The 18,887-nt window shown below is 47.5% G+C and overlaps 1 protein-coding gene across 1 annotated transcript in view; it reads right to left on the reverse strand.

The window, feature by feature from the left end:
* LOC136289154 (nascent polypeptide-associated complex subunit alpha, muscle-specific form-like) overlaps window positions 1-18,887 on the reverse strand; it is a 67,937-nt gene that overhangs the window by 47,118 nt on the left and 1,932 nt on the right. Inside the window, exon 2 of the mRNA XM_066182642.1 lies at window positions 2,943-3,088. Coding sequence (XP_066038739.1) covers window positions 2,943-3,088 — 146 coding nt within the window. The remainder of the gene's footprint in view (window positions 1-2,942; window positions 3,089-18,887) is intronic.

Raw genomic sequence — 18,887 nt, forward strand, 5'->3', positions numbered from 1 at the left:
GTTTGGCTTAGGGTTAGGGTTTGGTTAAGGATTAGTGTTAAGTTTTGATGCAGTTTTGGGGTTTGGTTTAGGCCTGGTTTGGGTTAGTTTTAGGGTTAGGGTTAGGGGTTAGGGTTTGGTTCAGGGTTAGTGTTGGGATTTGGTTTAGGTTAAGGGTTTGGTTCAGGATTAGTGTCAGGGTTTGGGTTAGGATTATGTTTAGGGTATGGTTTAGGGTTAGTGTCGGGGTTTGCTTTAGGGTTAGGGTTAGGGTTAGTGTCAGGATTTGGGTTAGGATTAGGTTTAGGGTTAGGGTTAGGTTCAGGATTAGTGTTAAGCTTTGGTGCCCTGTTGGGGTTTGGTTTAGCGCTGGTTTGGGTTAGTTTTAGGGTTAGGGGTTAGGGGTAGGGTCAGGATTTGGGTTAGGATTAGGTTTAGGGTTTGGTTTAGGGTTAGGGTTTGGTTCAGGATTAGTGTCAGGATTTGGGTTAGGATTAGGTTTAGGGTTTGGTTCAGGGTTAGTGTTGAGCTTTGGTGCCGTGCTGGGGTTTGGTTTAGCGCTGGTTTGGGTTAGTTTTAGGGTTAGGGGTTAGGGGTAGGGTCAGGGTTTGGGTTAGGATTAGGTTTAGGGTTTGGTTTAGGGTTAGGGTTTGGTTCAGGGTTAGTGTTAAGCTTTGGTGCCGTGTTGGGGTTTGGTTTAGGCCTGGTTTGGGTTAGTTTTAGGGTTAGGGGTAGGGTCAGGATTTGGGTTAGGATTAGGTTTAGGGTTTGGTTTAGGGTTAGGGTTAGGTTCAGGGTTAGTGTTAAGCTTTGGTGCTGTGCTGGGGTTTGGTTTAGGCCTGGTTTGGGTTAGTTTTAGGGTTAGGGGTTAGGGGTAGGGTCAGGATTTGGGTTAGGATTAGGTTTAGGGTTTGGTTTAGGGTTAGGGTTTGGTTCAGGATTAGTGTCAGGATTTGGGTTAGGATTAGGTTTAGGGTTTGGTTTAGGGTTTGGTTTAGGGTTAGTGTCAGGGTTTGGGTTAGGATTAGGTTTAGGGTTTGGTTTAGGGTTAGGGTTTGGTTCAGGATTAGTGTTAAGCTTTGGTGCCCTGTTGGGGTTTGGTTTAGCGCTGGTTTGGGTTAGTTTTAGGGTTAGGGGTTAGGGGTAGGGTCAGGGTTTGGGTTAGGATTAGGTTTAGGGTTAGGGTTTGGTTCAGGATTAGTGTCAGGGTTTGGGTTAGGATTAGGGTTAGGGTTTGGTTTAGGTTTAGGGTTAGGTTTAGGGTTAGTGTTAAGCTTTGGTGCCGTGTTGGGGTTTGGTTTAGCGCTGGTTTGGGTTAGTTTTAGGGTTAGGGGTTAGGGGTAGGGTCAGGGTTTGGGTTAGGATTAGGTTTAGGGTTTGGTTCAGGGTTAGTGTCAGGGTTTGGGTTAGGATTAGGTTTAGGGTTTGGTTAGGGTTAGGTTTAGGGTTAGTGTTAAGCTTTGGTGCCGTGTTGGGGTTTGGTTTAGGCCTGGTTTAGGGTTCGGAGCTGAGGACAGGACGTGCCTGCGAGTATTTGGGGTTTGATTTGAGACCCCCCAGCAAACAAGAACCGAGTCCTGATTCCCGTGTGTTTACCAGCTCCCACAGGGATCCTCCAGGATTCCGGAGAGTCCCCCTTCCCGGCAAAGCTGCTCAGGGATTTGGGACAAGCCCCTTTTCTCAGCGTTGGGAATTGGATGGTTTTGGGATCCCTTCGATCCCAAACCGTTCCGTGATCCCAGAACGTTGAAATCCCGTTGAATCCTTGACAACCAGAGTGGAGCTTTCCATTCCCAGGGAGCACAGCCCGCTGCCCGTGCCCGGGGAAATGGGAATGTGGGGGTTCGAAAAGTGGGAAAGAAGGGAATTTGATCGTGGGAAAGAACTGATTTTGAAACTGGGAATGGGGGGATGAAGAGGTTTGAAAAGTGGGAATGAAGAAGTGGGAATGCGGGGATTCGAAAAGCGGGAATGAAAGGATTTTAAAAGTGGGGATGTGGGAACGAAGGGAATTTCAAAATGGGGCTGAAGGGATTTTAAGAAGTGGAAATGACGGGATTTTGAATGTGGGAAATGGGGATGAAGGGATTTTAGAAGTGGGAATGAAGGGAATTTGAAAGTGGGAATGTGAGAATGAAGAAATTTTAAAAGTGGGAATGTGGAGATTTTGGAAGTGGGAATGTAGGGATTTTAGAAGTGGGGATGAAGGGATTTGAAAAGTGGGAATGAAAGGATTTTAGAAGTGGGAATTACGGGATTTTAGAAGTGGGAATGTGGGGATTTTAAAAGTGGCGATGAAGGGATTTTAGAAGTGGGACTGTGGGAATGAAGGGATTTTGAAGAATTGGAATGAAAGGATTTTGAAACTGGGAATGTGGAGATGAAGGGATTTGAAAAGTGGGAATTTGAGGAATTTAGATGTGAGAACACGGGGATTTGAAAAGTGGGAATGAAAGGATTCTAAAAGTGGGAATGTGGGGACGAAGGGAATTTGAAAGTGGGGATGAAGGGATTTTGAAAATGGGAATGAAGGGAATTTGAAAGTGGGGATGAAGGGATTTTGAAAATGGGAATGAAGGGAATTTGAAAGTGGGGATGAAGGGATTTTGAAAATGGGAATGAAGGGATTTCGAACGTGGGCCAAGGAGGTGGAAAAAAGGGTTCAAAGGGAAAAAAAAAGGTGAAGGCACAGAAATCCCAAAAATCTGCCTCGAGGCCACTCGGCACAAACAGAACCCGGGGAAGGGAATTCCCCCAGCTCCAAAGGAATTTCGGAATTCCAACGGCTCCAGGAACTTTGAGCTCCATGAATTCTTTATCCCTCATCGGGATGGAAGTGCAAGGAAAGAGGGAAAAAAAAAAACCCCAAAGTCGGGAATACAGGAGGGGCTCCGACAACAACGCAGCACTTCCAGGGCTGCGCAGCTCCCGGAAAATCCCTTCTCCCGGGATGGCGCGCTCACCTCGCTCAGGAAAAGGTCGTTCTCCACCAGGATGGCTTCGCTGAAGTGGAAGCCGCGCTGGGAGCTGGAGTCCAGGGAGGAGCTCTGCAGCACGGCCACGGCTCTCTGCAGGAGGGATCCCGCCGCCGCCAAGCCCACGGGAAAGGCTGGAGAGGGAAAAAGGGGGAAGGAAAGTCCACCGGGGAATTCCCACAGGCAGGACGGGATGCCGGGAGAGCGCGGTTTGTTGGCGGCCAAATCCCAGATTTCTGGGAGTTCCAATGACACTGGCCACGGCAAAAGGGAATTCGGCTCCTTGGATTTCATGGGAAAAGCAGGAGAGGGAAAAAAGGGAAAATTCCATCTGGGAATTCCCAGAGTCAGGATTGGATGGGGGGACAGTGCGGTTTGCTGTCGCCCAAATCCCAAATTTCTGGGAGTTCGAATGACACCGCCCACGGCAAAAGGGAATTCGGCTCCTTGGATTTCGTGGGAAAAGGTGGAGAGGGAAAAAAAACCGGAATTTTCCATTTGGGAATTCCCAGATTCAGGATTGGATGGTGGGAGAGTGCGGTTTGCTGTCGCCAAAATCCCAAATTTCTGGGAGTTCCAATGACACCGGCCACGGCAAAAGGGAATTCGGCTCCTTGGATTTCGTGGAAAAAGGTGGAGAGGGAAAAAAGGGAAAATTCCATCTGGGAATTCCCAGAGTCAGGATTGGATGGGGGGACAGTGTGGGTTGTTGTCGCCCAAATCCCAAATTTCTGGGAGTTAAAACGACGCCACCGGATCCATTTCAAGAAGGAATTCGGCTCCTCGGATTTCATTGGAAAAGCTGGAGTGGAAAAAAAAGGGAAAATTCCATTTGGGAATTCCCAGATTCGGGATGGGATGAATTACTGGGAATAATTCAAAGAATTATTCCCAAACTGAGGCTGTGATCGCCGGGTTTTAAGGCAAAACTTGAACAATTTTGGTTTTCTCTTCCTTGAATCAAAAAGAGGAAAAGCTCGGATCATTCCTTGTGTGGATTTTTGTTCCTAAATCACTCCAGGAGGGAAAAAAAAAATAAATAAAAGATTAAAAAAAAAGATTAATTAAAGAAATAGAGAAAATAAATTAAAGCGGGTGGTTTCGACTTATTCAGGTTTGGTTTTACTCTGAGCAAGAGGGAAAAAAAAACCTCCAAAGGACGGGAAAAAAACCGTGGAGGGAGCTGGAAAACGCTCCAAGAATCTCCGGAATTAGCCAAGAAAAACCAAAAAAAAGCCTTTAACGGCTTTTAAACATTTCAAGATTTTTCAATTTTTAAATAGTTTCTTCTGCTTTAAATCTTTTCTTTTTTCCGAGCTCTTTCGTGCATTTTTAATTCCACTTTTTGCACGTTTCGGCGGCGCCACCGGAATCTTTGGAACGGGGGAGGAAAGAAATTTGATTTATAACTTTGCGAATGAAGTTTATCCGTGAGGTTCCAAATCCCAGAGTGAGGGTTTGGTCCGTTTTTTAAGGAAAAAATTCGAAGAATTTTGGGTTTGTCTCCCCTTTAATACAAACGAAGACAAAACATCAAACCACTCCCTGCGTGGATTTTCCCCTTACACCATTCCCGGAGTGGATTTTCCCCCTTACACCATTCCCGCAGTGGATTTTCCCCTTACACCATTCCCGCAGTGGATTTTCCCCTTACACCATTCCCGCAGTGGATTTTCCCCTTACACCATTCCCGCAGTGGATTTTCCCCTTACACCATTCCCGCAGTGGATTTTCCCCTTACACCATTCCCAGAGTGGATTTTCCCCTTACACCATTCCCGCAGTGGATTTTCCCCTTTACACCATTCCCGCAGTGGATTTTCCCCTTACACCATTCCCGCAGTGGATTTCCCCCTTACACCATTCCCGCAGTGGATTTCCCCCTTACACCATTCCCGCAGTGGATTTTCCCCTTACACCATTCCCGCAGTGGATTTTCCCCCTTACACCATTCCCGCAGTGGATTTCCCCCTTACACCATTCCCGCAGTGGATTTTCCCCTTACACCATTCCCGCAGTGGATTTTCCCCCTTACACCATTCCCAGAGTGGATTTTCCCCTTACACCATTCCCGCAGTGGATTTTCCCCCTTACACCATTCCCGCAGTGGATTTTCCCCTTACACCATTCCCGCAGTGGATTTTCCCCTTACACCATTCCCGCAGTGGATTTTCCCCTTACACCATTCCCGCAGTGGATTTTCCCCTTTACACCATTCCCGCAGTGGATTTTCCCCCTTACACCATTCCCGCAGTGGATTTTCCCCTTACACAATTCCCGCAGTGGATTTTCCCCCTTACACCATTCCCGGAGTGGATTTTCCCTTTACACCATTCCCGCAGTGGATTTTCCCCTTACACCATTCCCGCAGTGGATTTCCCCCTTACACCATTCCCACAGTGGATTTTCCCCCTTACACCATTCCCGGAGTGGATTTTCTCCTTACACCATTCCCGCAGTGGATTTTCCCCCTTACACCATTCCCGCAGTGGATTTTCCCCTTACACCATTCCCGCAGTCGATTTTCCCCCTTACACCATTCCCGCAGTGGATTTTCCCCCTTACACCATTCCCAGAGTGGATTTCCCCCTTACACCATTCCCGCAGTGGATTTCCCCCTTACACCATTCCCGCAGTGGATTTTCCCCCTTACACCATTCCCGCAGTGGATTTTCCCCTTACACCATTCCCGCAGTGGATTTTCCCCTTACACCATTCCCGCAGTGGATTTTCCCCTTACACCATTCCCGGAGTGGATTTCCCCCTTACACCATTCCCGGAGTGGATTTTCCCCTTACACCATTCCCGCAGTGGATTTTCCCCTTACACCATTCCCGCAGTGGATTTTCCCCTTACACCATTCCCGCAGTGGATTTTCCCCCTTACACCATTCCCGCAGTGGATTTTCCCCCTTACACCATTCCCGCAGTGGATTTTCCCCTTACACCATTCCCGCAGTGGATTTTCCCCTTACACCATTCCCGCAGTGGATTTCCCCCTTACACCATTCCCGCAGTGGATTTTCCCCCTTACACCATTCCCGCAGTGGATTTTCCCCCTTACACCATTCCCAGAGTGGATTTTCCCCCTTACACCATTCCCAGAGTGGATTTTCCCCTTACACCATTCCCGCAGTGGATTTTCCCCCTTACACCATTCCCACAGTGGATTTTCCCCTTACACCATTCCCGCAGTGGATTTCCCCCTTACACCATTCCCAGAGTGGATTTTCCCCTTACACCATTCCCGCAGTGGATTTCCCCCTTACACCATTCCCGCAGTGGATTTCCCCCTTACACCATTCCTGCAGTGGATTTTCCCCTTACACCATTCCCGCAGTGGATTTTCCCCCTTACACCATTCCCGCAGTGGATTTTCCCCCTTACACCATTCCCGCAGTGGATTTTCCCCTTACACCATTCCCGCAGTGGATTTTCCCCTTACACCATTCCCGCAGTGGATTTTCCCCCTTACACCATTCCCGCAGTGGATTTTCCCCTTACACCATTCCCGGAGTGGATTTTCCCTTTACACCATTCCCGCAGTGGATTTTCCCCCTTACACCATTCCCGCAGTGGATTTTCCCCTTACACCATTCCCGCAGTGGATTTCCCCCTTACACCATTCCCGCAGTGGATTTTCCCCCTTACACCATTCCCGGAGTGGATTTTCCCCTTACACCATTCCCGCAGTGGATTTTCCCCCTTACACCATTCCCGCAGTGGATTTTCCCCTTACACCATTCCCGCAGTGGATTTTCCCCCTTACACCATTCCCACAGTGGATTTTCCCCCTTACACCATTCCCGCAGTGGATTTTCCCCCTTACACCATTCCCGCAGTGGATTTTCCCCCTTACACCATTCCCGCAGTGGATTTTCCCCTTACACCATTCCCGCAGTGGATTTCCCCCTTACACCATTCCCGCAGTGGATTTTCCCCTTACACCATTCCCGCAGTGGATTTTCCCCTTACACCATTCCCGGAGTGGATTTTCCCCTTACACCATTCCCGCAGTGGATTTTCCCCCTTACACCATTCCCGGAGTGGATTTCCCCCCTTACACCATTCCCGCAGTGGATTTTCCCCCTTACACCATTCCCGCAGTGGATTTTCCCCCTTACACCATTCCCGCAGTGGATTTTCCCCTTACACCATTCCCGCAGTGGATTTTCCCCTTACACCATTCCCGCAGTGGATTTCCCCCTTACACCATTCCCGCAGTGGATTTTCCCCTTACACCATTCCCGCAGTGGATTTTCCCCTTACACCATTCCCGCAGTGGATTTTCCCCTTACACCATTCCCGCAGTGGATTTTCCCCTTACACCATTCCCAGAGTGGATTTTCCCCTTACACCATTCCCGCAGTGGATTTTCCCCTTTACACCATTCCCGCAGTGGATTTTCCCCTTACACCATTCCCGCAGTGGATTTCCCCCTTACACCATTCCCGCAGTGGATTTCCCCCTTACACCATTCCCGCAGTGGATTTTCCCCTTACACCATTCCCGCAGTGGATTTTCCCCCTTACACCATTCCCGCAGTGGATTTTCCCCTTACACCATTCCCGGAGTGGATTTCCCCCTTACACCATTCCCGCAGTGGATTTTCCCCCTTACACCATTCCCGCAGTGGATTTTCCCCCTTACACCATTCCCAGAGTGGATTTTCCCCTTACACCATTCCCGCAGTGGATTTTCCCCCTTACACCATTCCCGCAGTGGATTTTCCCCTTACACCATTCCCGCAGTGGATTTTCCCCTTACACCATTCCCGCAGTGGATTTTCCCCTTACACCATTCCCGCAGTGGATTTTCCCCTTACACCATTCCCGCAGTGGATTTTCCCCCTTACACCATTCCCGCAGTGGATTTTCCCCTTACACAATTCCCGCAGTGGATTTTCCCCCTTACACCATTCCCGGAGTGGATTTTCCCTTTACACCATTCCCGCAGTGGATTTTCCCCTTACACCATTCCCGCAGTGGATTTCCCCCTTACACCATTCCCACAGTGGATTTTCCCCCTTACACCATTCCCGGAGTGGATTTTCTCCTTACACCATTCCCGCAGTGGATTTTCCCCCTTACACCATTCCCGCAGTGGATTTTCCCCTTACACCATTCCCGCAGTCGATTTTCCCCCTTACACCATTCCCGCAGTGGATTTTCCCCCTTACACCATTCCCAGAGTGGATTTCCCCCTTACACCATTCCCGCAGTGGATTTCCCCCTTACACCATTCCCGCAGTGGATTTTCCCCTTACACCATTCCCGCAGTGGATTTTCCCCTTACACCATTCCCGCAGTGGATTTTCCCCCTTACACCATTCCCGCAGTGGATTTTCCCCCTTACACCATTCCCGCAGTGGATTTTCCCCTTACACCATTCCCGCAGTGGATTTTCCCCTTACACCATTCCCGCAGTGGATTTCCCCCTTACACCATTCCCGCAGTGGATTTTCCCCCTTACACCATTCCCGCAGTGGATTTTCCCCTTACACCATTCCCGCAGTGGATTTTCCCCCTTACACCATTCCCAGAGTGGATTTTCCCCCTTACACCATTCCCAGAGTGGATTTTCCCCTTACACCATTCCCGCAGTGGATTTTCCCCCTTACACCATTCCCGGAGTGGATTTTCCCCTTACACCATTCCCGCAGTGGATTTTCCCCTTACACCATTCCCGCAGTGGATTTCCCCCTTACACCATTCCCAGAGTGGATTTTCCCCTTACACCATTCCCGCAGTGGATTTTCCCCTTACACCATTCCCGCAGTGGATTTTCCCCTTACACCATTCCCGCAGTGGATTTCCCCCTTACACCATTCCTGCAGTGGATTTTCCCCTTACACCATTCCCGCAGTGGATTTTCCCCCTTACACCATTCCCGCAGTGGATTTTCCCCCTTACACCATTCCCGCAGTGGATTTTCCCCTTACACCATTCCCGCAGTGGATTTTCCCCTTACACCATTCCCGCAGTGGATTTTCCCCCTTACACCATTCCCGCAGTGGATTTTCCCCTTACACCATTCCCGGAGTGGATTTTCCCTTTACACCATTCCCGCAGTGGATTTTCCCCCTTACACCATTCCCGCAGTGGATTTTCCCCTTACACCATTCCCGCAGTGGATTTCCCCCTTACACCATTCCCGCAGTGGATTTTCCCCCTTACACCATTCCCGGAGTGGATTTTCCCCTTACACCATTCCCGCAGTGGATTTTCCCCCTTACACCATTCCCGCAGTGGATTTTCCCCTTACACCATTCCCGCAGTGGATTTTCCCCCTTACACCATTCCCGCAGTGGATTTTCCCCCTTACACCATTCCCGCAGTGGATTTTCCCCCTTACACCATTCCCGCAGTGGATTTTCCCCCTTACACCATTCCCGCAGTGGATTTTCCCCTTACACCATTCCCGCAGTGGATTTTCCCCTTACACCATTCCCGCAGTGGATTTTCCCCCTTACACCATTCCCACAGTGGATTTTCCCCCTTACACCATTCCCGCAGTGGATTTTCCCCCTTACACCATTCCCGCAGTGGATTTTCCCCCTTACACCATTCCCACAGTGGATTTTCCCCTTACACCATTCCCGCAGTGGATTTTCCCCCTTACACCATTCCCACAGTGGATTTTCCCCTTACACCATTCCCGCAGTGGATTTCCCCCTTACACCATTCCCAGAGTGGATTTTCCCCTTACACCATTCCCGCAGTGGATTTCCCCCTTACACCATTCCCGCAGTGGATTTCCCCCTTACACCATTCCCGCAGTGGATTTTCCCCTTACACCATTCCCACAGTGGATTTTCCCCCTTACACCATTCCCGCAGTGGATTTTCCCCTTACACCATTCCTGCAGTGGATTTTCCCCTTACACCATTCCCGCAGTGGATTTTCCCCCTTACACCATTCCCGCAGTGGATTTTCCCCTTACACCATTCCCGCAGTGGATTTTCCCCTTTACACCATTCCCGCAGTGGATTTCCCCCTTACACCATTCCCGCAGTGGATTTTCCCCTTACACCATTCCCGCAGTGGATTTTCCCCTTACACCATTCCCGCAGTGGATTTTCCCCCTTACACCATTCCCGCAGTGGATTTTCCCCTTACACCATTCCCGCAGTGGATTTTCCCTTTACACCATTCCCGCAGTGGATTTTCCCCCTTACACCATTCCCGCAGTGGATTTTCCCCTTACACCATTCCCGCAGTGGATTTCCCCCTTACACCATTCCCGCAGTGGATTTTCCCCCTTACACCATTCCCGGAGTGGATTTTCCCCTTACACCATTCCCGCAGTGGATTTTCCCCCTTACACCATTCCCGCAGTGGATTTTCCCCTTACACCATTCCCGCAGTGGATTTTCCCCCTTACACCATTCCCGCAGTGGATTTTCCCCCTTACACCATTCCCACAGTGGATTTTCCCCCTTACACCATTCCCGCAGTGGATTTTCCCCCTTACACCATTCCCGCAGTGGATTTTCCCCCTTACACCATTCCCGCAGTGGATTTTCCCCTTACACCATTCCCGCAGTGGATTTCCCCCTTACACCATTCCCGCAGTGGATTTTCCCCTTACACCATTCCCGGAGTGGATTTTCCCCTTACACCATTCCCGGAGTGGATTTTCCCCTTACACCATTCCCGCAGTGGATTTTCCCCCTTACACCATTCCCGGAGTGGATTTTCCCCTTACACCATTCCCGCAGTGGATTTTCCCCTTACACCATTCCCGCAGTGGATTTTCCCCTTACACCATTCCCGCAGTGGATTTTCCCCTTACACCATTCCCGCAGTGGATTTTCCCCTTACACCATTCCCGCAGTGGATTTTCCCCCTTACACCATTCCCGCAGTGGATTTTCCCCCTTACACCATTCCCGCAGTGGATTTCCCCCTTACACCATTCCCGCAGTGGATTTTCCCCTTACACCATTCCCGCAGTGGATTTTCCCCTTACACCATTCCCGGAGTGGATTTTCCCCTTACACCATTCCCGGAGTGGATTTTCCCCCTTACACCATTCCCGCAGTGGATTTCCCCCTTACACCATTCCCGCAGTGGATTTCCCCCTTACACCATTCCCGCAGTGGATTTTCCCCCTTACACCATTCCCGGAGTGGATTTTCCCCTTACACCATTCCCAGAGTGGATTTTCCCCCTTACACCATTCCCGCAGTGGATTTTCCCCTTACACCGTTCCCGCAGTGGATTTTCCCCTTACACCATTCCCAGAGTGGATTTTCCCCTTACACCATTCCCAGAGTGGATTTTCCCCCTTACACCATTCCCGCAGTGGATTTTCCCCCTTACACCATTCCCGCAGTGGATTTTCCCCTTACACCGTTCCCGCAGTGGATTTTCCCCTTACACCATTCCCGCAGTGGATTTTCCCCTTACACCATTCCCGCAGTGGATTTTCCCCCTTACACCATTCCCGCAGTGGATTTTCCCCCTTACACCATGCCCGCAGTGGATTTTCCCCTTACACCATTCCCGCAGTGGATTTTCCCCTTACACCATTCCCGCAGTGGATTTTCCCCTTACACCATTCCCGCAGTGGATTTTCCCCCTTACACCATTCCCGCAGTGGATTTTCCCCTTACACCATTCCCGCAGTGGATTTTCCCCCTTACACCATGCCCGCAGTGGATTTTCCCCTTACACCATTCCCGCAGTGGATTTTCCCCTTACACCATTCCCGCAGTGGATTTTCCCCTTACACCATTCCCGCAGTGGATTTTCCCCTTACACCATTCCCGCAGTGGATTTTCCCCTTACACCATTCCCGCAGTGGATTTTCCCCTTACACCATTCCCGCAGTGGATTTTCCCCCTTACACCATTCCCGCAGTGGATTTTCCCCCTTACACCATTCCCGCAGTGGATTTTCCCCTTACACCATTCCCGCAGTGGATTTCCCCCTTACACCATTCCCGCAGTGGATTTTCCCCCTTACACCATTCCCGGAGTGGATTTTCCCCTTACACCATTCCCGCAGTGGATTTTCCCCCTTACACCATTCCCGCAGTGGATTTTCCCCTTACACCGTTCCCGCAGTGGATTTTCCCCTTACACCATTCCCAGAGTGGATTTTCCCCTTACACCATTCCCAGAGTGGATTTTCCCCCTTACACCATTCCCGCAGTGGATTTTCCCCCTTACACCATTCCCGCAGTGGATTTTCCCCTTACACCGTTCCCGCAGTGGATTTTCCCCTTACACCATTCCCGCAGTGGATTTTCCCCTTACACCATTCCCGCAGTGGATTTTCCCCTTACACCATTCCCGCAGTGGATTTTCCCCTTACACCATTCCCGCAGTGGATTTTCCCCCTTACACCATTCCCACAGTGGATTTTCCCCCTTACACCATTCCCGCAGTGGATTTTCCCCCTTACACCATTCCCGCAGTGGATTTTCCCCTTACACCATTCCCGCAGTGGATTTTCCCCTTACACCATTCCCGCAGTGGATTTTCCCCTTACACCATTCCCGCAGTGGATTTTCCCCTTACACCATTCCCGCAGTGGATTTCCCCCTTACACCATTCCCGGAGTGGATTTTCCCCCTTACACCATTCCCGCAGTGGATTTCCCCCTTACACCATTCCCGCAGTGGATTTTCCCCCTTACACCATTCCCGCAGTGGATTTCCCCCTTACACCATTCCCGGAGTGGATTTTCCCCCTTACACCATTCCCGCAGTGGATTTTCCCCTTACACCATTCCCGGAGTGGATTTTCCCCTTACACCATTCCCGCAGTGGATTTTCCCCCTTACACCATTCCCGCAGTGGATTTTCCCCCTTACACCATTCCCGCAGTGGATTTTCCCCTTACACCATTCCCGGAGTGGATTTCCCCCTTACACCATTCCCGCAGTGGATTTTCCCCTTACACCATTCCCGCAGTGGATTTTCCCCCTTACACCATTCCCGCAGTGGATTTTCCCCCTTACACCATTCCCGCAGTGGATTTTCCCCTTACACCATTCCCGCAGTGGATTTTCCCCCTTACACCATTCCCGGAGTGGATTTTCCCCTTACACCATTCCCAGAGTGGATTTTCCCCCTTACACCATTCCCGCAGTGGATTTTCCCCTTACACCATTCCCGCAGTGGATTTTCCCCCTTACACCATTCCCGCAGTGGATTTTCCCCTTACACCGTTCCCGCAGTGGATTTTCCCCTTACACCATTCCCAGAGTGGATTTTCCCCCTTACACCATTCCCGCAGTGGATTTTCCCCTTACACCATTCCCGCAGTGGATTTTCCCCCTTACACCATTCCCGCAGTGGATTTCCCCCTTACACCATTCCCGGAGTGGATTTTCCCCCCTTACACCATTCCCGCAGTGGATTTTCCCCTTACACCATTCCCGGAGTGGATTTTCCCCTTACACCATTCCTGCAGTGGATTTTCCCCCTTACACCATTCCCGGAGTGGATTTTCCCCTTACACCATTCCCGCAGTGGATTTTCCCCTTACACCATTCCCGCAGTGGATTTTCCCCCTTACACCATTCCCGCAGTGGATTTTCCCCTTACACCATTCCCGCAGTGGATTTTCCCCCTTACACCATTCCCGCAGTGGATTTTCCCCTTACACCATTCCCGCAGTGGATTTTCCCCCTTACACCATTCCCGCAGTGGATTTTCCCCTTACACCATTCCCGCAGTGGATTTTCCCCCTTACACCATTCCCAGAGTGGATTTTCCCCCTTACACCATTCCCGCAGTGGATTTTCCCCTTACACCATTCCCGGAGTGGATTTCCCCCTTACACCATTCCCGCAGTGGATTTTCCCCCTTACACCATTCCCGCAGTGGATTTTCCCCCTTACACCATTCCCGCAGTGGATTTTCCCCCTTACACCATTCCCGCAGTGGATTTTCCCCTTACACCGTTCCCGCAGTGGATTTTCCCCTTACACCGTTCCCGCAGTGGATTTTCTTTTATTTTTATATTGTTTTTATTTCTTTTTATTTTGTTTTTATTTCTATTTTTTTTATTTTATAAGAATTTTGGCTTATTTCATTTATTTTGTTTTATTGATTTTATTTTCATTTTATTTTTTCTTTTATTTGATTTTATTTTATATCTATTTTATTTTACTTTAATTTTTTTATTTTACCTTGTTTTATTTATTTTTTTAATTTTGTTTTATTTTATTTATTTTATTTTATTTTTATTTTATTTTTTGCTTCATTTTATTTTATTTTGTTTTATTTTATTTTATCTTTTGTTTTATTTATTTTATTTTTTAAAGGTTGTTTTATTTTAGTTTCATTTTATTTATTTTGGTTTGGTTTTTTATTTTTATTTTATTTTACTTTATTTTCATTTTATTTTATTCGGTTTTATTTTAATTTTATTTTGTTTTTAGTTTTTTTATTTTTTAATTGTTTTATTTTATTTCTTTTGTTTTGTTTTTGTTTTATACTTTATTTTATTTTTATTTAACTTTATTTCAGTTTTATTTTATTTTTATTTTATTTTCGTTTTATTTATTTTATTTTTTAAATTTTGTTTTATTTTATTTTAATATTATTTTTTGTTGCATTTTATTTTATTTTTATTTTCAGTTTATTTTTTTTACTTTTCGTTTTATTTTATTTTATTTTAATTTTTTTTGCTGGAGCATCCCAATTTTTTCCGGAAAATCTCCGCTATTTTCTGGGATAAAAATTTTTTTAAAATATGGAAAACTCTTGGGAATACGTCAAAAAAATCCGGGAATTTTTTTCCCTTCACGCGCCTTCAAAACGAAAATCCAGAAAAGGGGAGGAAAAAAATAATAAAAATAATTAATAATTAATGCAATTAATGAGAGGAAAGCGACAATTCCCTCCTGGATTCAGGGAAGGTGCGTCCCCAACCCTAAGGAAAAAAAATTCCCAGGAAAAAACGGAAATTCCCCAAATCTGGGCACGTGCCAGGGCAGGAGCAGAGGGTGAAAGTGAAAGTGGCCGGGGCGGAAGGGAAAGTGAAAGTGATGGAACCGGGAATGGGGAAACTTGGGAACGGGGAAACTTGGGAATGGGAAAACTTGGGAATGGGGAATTTGGGAATGGGGAAACTTGGGAATGGGAAAACTTCGGAATGGGGAACTGGGAATGGGGAACTGGGAATGGGGAATTTGGGAATGGGGAAACTTGGGAATGGGGAACTGGGAATGGGGAAAACTTGGGAATGGGGAACTTGGGAATGGGGAACTTGGGAATGGGAAAACTTGGGAATGGGGAACTGGGAATGGGGAACTGGGAATGGGGAATTTGGGAATGGGGAACTTGGGAATTGGGAAACTTGGGAATGGCTGTGGATCCATTGGGAAAAACTCCAGGAATGAGAAACTAAGGAATGGCCCCGGATCTGTGGGGAAAAGTCAGGGAAAAACTCGGGAATGGCACTCAGGGAATGAGAAAGTTGGGAATGGCTCTGGATCCATCGGGAAAAACTCCAGGAATGAGAAAGTTGGGAATGGCATCAGGAAAAATTCAAGGAACAAGAGACTCGGGAATGGCTCTCTGGGAAGGAGAAATCTGGGAATGGCACTGGATCCATTGGGAAACCGGGAAATTGAGAAATTTGGGAATGGCGCCGGGTCTGTGGGGAAAACTTGGGAATGAGAAATCTGGGAATGAGAAACTTGGGAGTGAGAAACTTGGGAATGAGAAACTTGGGAATGGCACTGGATCCAGGTGGGAAACTCCGGGAACGGGATCAGACAGACGGACGGCACGGCACTGGAAAATCCAGGAGGGATTTTTCTCCCTGCCCTGAAATCCTGGGGAATTCCCACTCTTTTCCCACGGAATTTTCCCCTGGAATTTTCCCCTGGAATTCCGCCAGGCACTCCTGCAGCTCCCCCAAACCGGTTCCCAACCCAAGGAACGCTGAGTAATCATCCTCCAAGGCACGCTGGGATTCCCTGGAATTCTGATCCCTGATTCCTCCTTTTCCTGGATGGGATTACGGGGGAATTCTCCCGCCTCGATCCCAAGGTCGGGATGAGCTGGAATGTTGGGAATCGCCAGCAGGATCACCAAACATTTTGGGGTAAATCCAGGAGCTTTTGATTGAGAATCCCAAAAAAACCTCCCAGTTTGTGTTCTTCCAGAGGTTCCTCAGGATCATCTTTCCCAAATTCTTCTGGAGTCCAGTTCCTCCCATCCCGGTTTCCTTCTTTCCCTGCGGGAGATCTCCCAGGAAAACCAGAATCTTCCCATGGTTGATCCAGAGATTTTTCCTTCTTCAACTCAGATCCAGAGATTTTCCTTCTCCATCTCCAGAGATTTTCCCTTCTCCACCTGAGATCCGAAGATTTTCCTTCTCCATCTCCAGGGATTTTCCCTTTTCCATCTGAGACCCAGAGATTTTCCTTCTCCATCTTCAGAGATTTTTCCTTCTCCAACTCAGATCGAGATTTTCCTTCTTCACCTGAGATTTTTCCTTCTCCATCTGAGATCCAGATTTTTCCTCCTCCATCTCCAGAGATTTTTCCTTCTTCAACTGAGATTTTCCCTTTTCCATCTGAGATCCAAAGATTTTCCCTTCTCCATCTCCAGATTTTCCCTTCTCCAGCTGAGATTTTCCCTTTTCCATCTGAGATCCAGAGATTTTCCTTCTCCATCTCCAGAGATTTTCCTTCTCCATCTCCAGAGATTTTCCTTCTCCACCTGAGATCCAGAGATTTTCCATCTCCAGGGATTTTCCCTTCTCCATCTCCAGAGATTTTCCTTCTCCAATTGAGATCCAGAGATTTTCCATCTCCAGAGATTTTTCCTTCTCCACCTCCAGAGATTTTCCATCTCCACCTGAGATCCAGGGATTTTCCATCTCCAGGGATTTTTCCTTCTCCATCTCCAGAGATTTTCCATCTCCACCTGAGATCCAGAGATTTTCCATCTCCAGGGATTTTTCCTTCTCCATCTCCAGAGATTTTCCCTTCTCCATCTCCAGAGATTTTCCTTCTCCAATTGAGATCCAGAGATTTTCCATCTCCAGGGATTTTTCCTTCTCCACCTCCAGAGATTTTCCCTTCTCCACCTCCAGAGATTTTCCATCTCCACCTGAGATCCAGGGATTTTCCATCTCCAGGGATTTTTCCTTCCCCAGCCGATCCCACTCCTGGGACCTCAGCGTCCTGCCGGGAACATCTCCCACGACGGAAACTTGCGGGAAAACCAATCGGATTTCAGGAATAACTCCCTTCCCTAAGGCGCACCGGAAGAGTTTCCCCAGTGCCCCGGCGGGGATTTCAAAGCCGCAAGTGACACTTGGGGACATCAGGGGTGGCCTTGGCGGGGTTGGGATCGGCTGGAATTTCGCTTTTCCCGCCCGGTTTTCCCGCACGGGGAATGGTTTCAACCCTCGCATTCGCTGGTGGCCGAAGCCGCCACGGGGTAACAGCTCCGACCTCCCCCCGAGTGGGATTTTCCCACGTTTTTTCCAAGCGGAAATTTGGGAAGGGGGGATGGGTTTGGGAGCGGAACAAAAAGCCTCAGGGATCAGCTGGAAGCAGCCGCGTGTTTCCTGCGGGTCTCGCCCTCAGGATGCCGCAGACGAGGAATTCAAAACTAAAACGAAATAATCCGCAAACGCGAAGAGTCCACCTTTTCCGCAGGAAATGGAGCTGCCGGGAAGTTTTCAGGGTGCAGCTCCACGTTCCGAAATTAATCCCAAATTAATCCCAAATTATTCCTAAATTAATCCCAAATTATTCCCAAATTAACCCTAAATTATTGCTAAATTAATCCCAAATTAATCCCAAATTACTGCCAAATTAATCCTAAATTAATCCCAAATTAATTCCAAATTAACCCCAAATTAATCCTCAATTAATCCCAAATTAACCCTAAATTATTCCTAAATTAATCCCAAATTAATCCCAAATTAACCCTAAATTATTCCTAAATTAATCCCAAATTAACCCTAAATTATTCCTAAATTAATCCCAAATTAATCCCAAATTACTGCCAAATTAATTCCAAATTAACCCCAAATTAATCCTCAATTAATCCCAAATTAATCCCAAATTAATCTCAAATTAATCCTAAATTAATCCCAAATTAACCCCAAATTAACCCTAAATTATTCCTAAATTAATCCCAAATTACTGCCAAATTAATTCCAAATTAACTCCAAATTAATCCTTAATTAATCCCAAATTAATCCTAAATTAATCCCAAATTATTCCAAAATTAATCCCAAATTAACCCTAAATTAATCCCAAATTAATCCCAAGTTAACCCTAAAATAACTCTAAATTAATCCCAAATTAATCCTAAATTAATCCCAAATTACTGCCAAATTAACCCCAAATTAATCCCAAATTAATCCTAATTTAATCCTAAATTAATCCTAAATTAACCCTAAAATAACCCTAAATTAATCCCAAATTTATCCTAAATTAATCCCAAATTAACCCTAAATTAATCCCAAATTAACCCCAAATTAATCCTTTCGGGAATGATCTCCTGGTTTGGGGAAGGGATCATTTTTCTTTTTTTCTGCTGGATTTAACGAGGTGAGCTTTTCTTTCCAGGGTCACTCAACGAACCTTCCAGAAAAAAAAAAAAAACCTTGGAATTTTTCGAAGCAAAATCCAAATCCCGTGGGATGGGGGCAGGGAATTTTTTGGGAATTTGATCGGTTTCCTTCATGGGAAAAGGGAAAAAAAAAAAAAAACCAACTCCAGATAAACCTCTCTGTGTCATCGGAAACTGCTGGAAATCCCGGCTGCTCCCAAATTCCAACCAAAGAATTCCAAAGGAAACGTTTCACCCGACGGAAAAGTAAAAAACAAACCTCCTTGGGAGGGTCAGGCTGGAGGAGAAATTGGAATTTTCCCCTCTGGGGGAAAAAAAAAAAAAAAAAATTCCAAACAAATTCCCGTGTGGATCCTTTTGCTGGGGGGAATCACA

The sequence above is a fragment of the Chamaea fasciata genome, unplaced genomic scaffold (genome assembly GCF_029207755.1).
Source record: "Chamaea fasciata isolate MVZ Bird 193981 ecotype frontalis unplaced genomic scaffold, bChaFas1.0.hap1 SCAF_5, whole genome shotgun sequence".
NCBI lineage: Eukaryota > Metazoa > Chordata > Aves > Passeriformes > Sylviidae > Chamaea > Chamaea fasciata.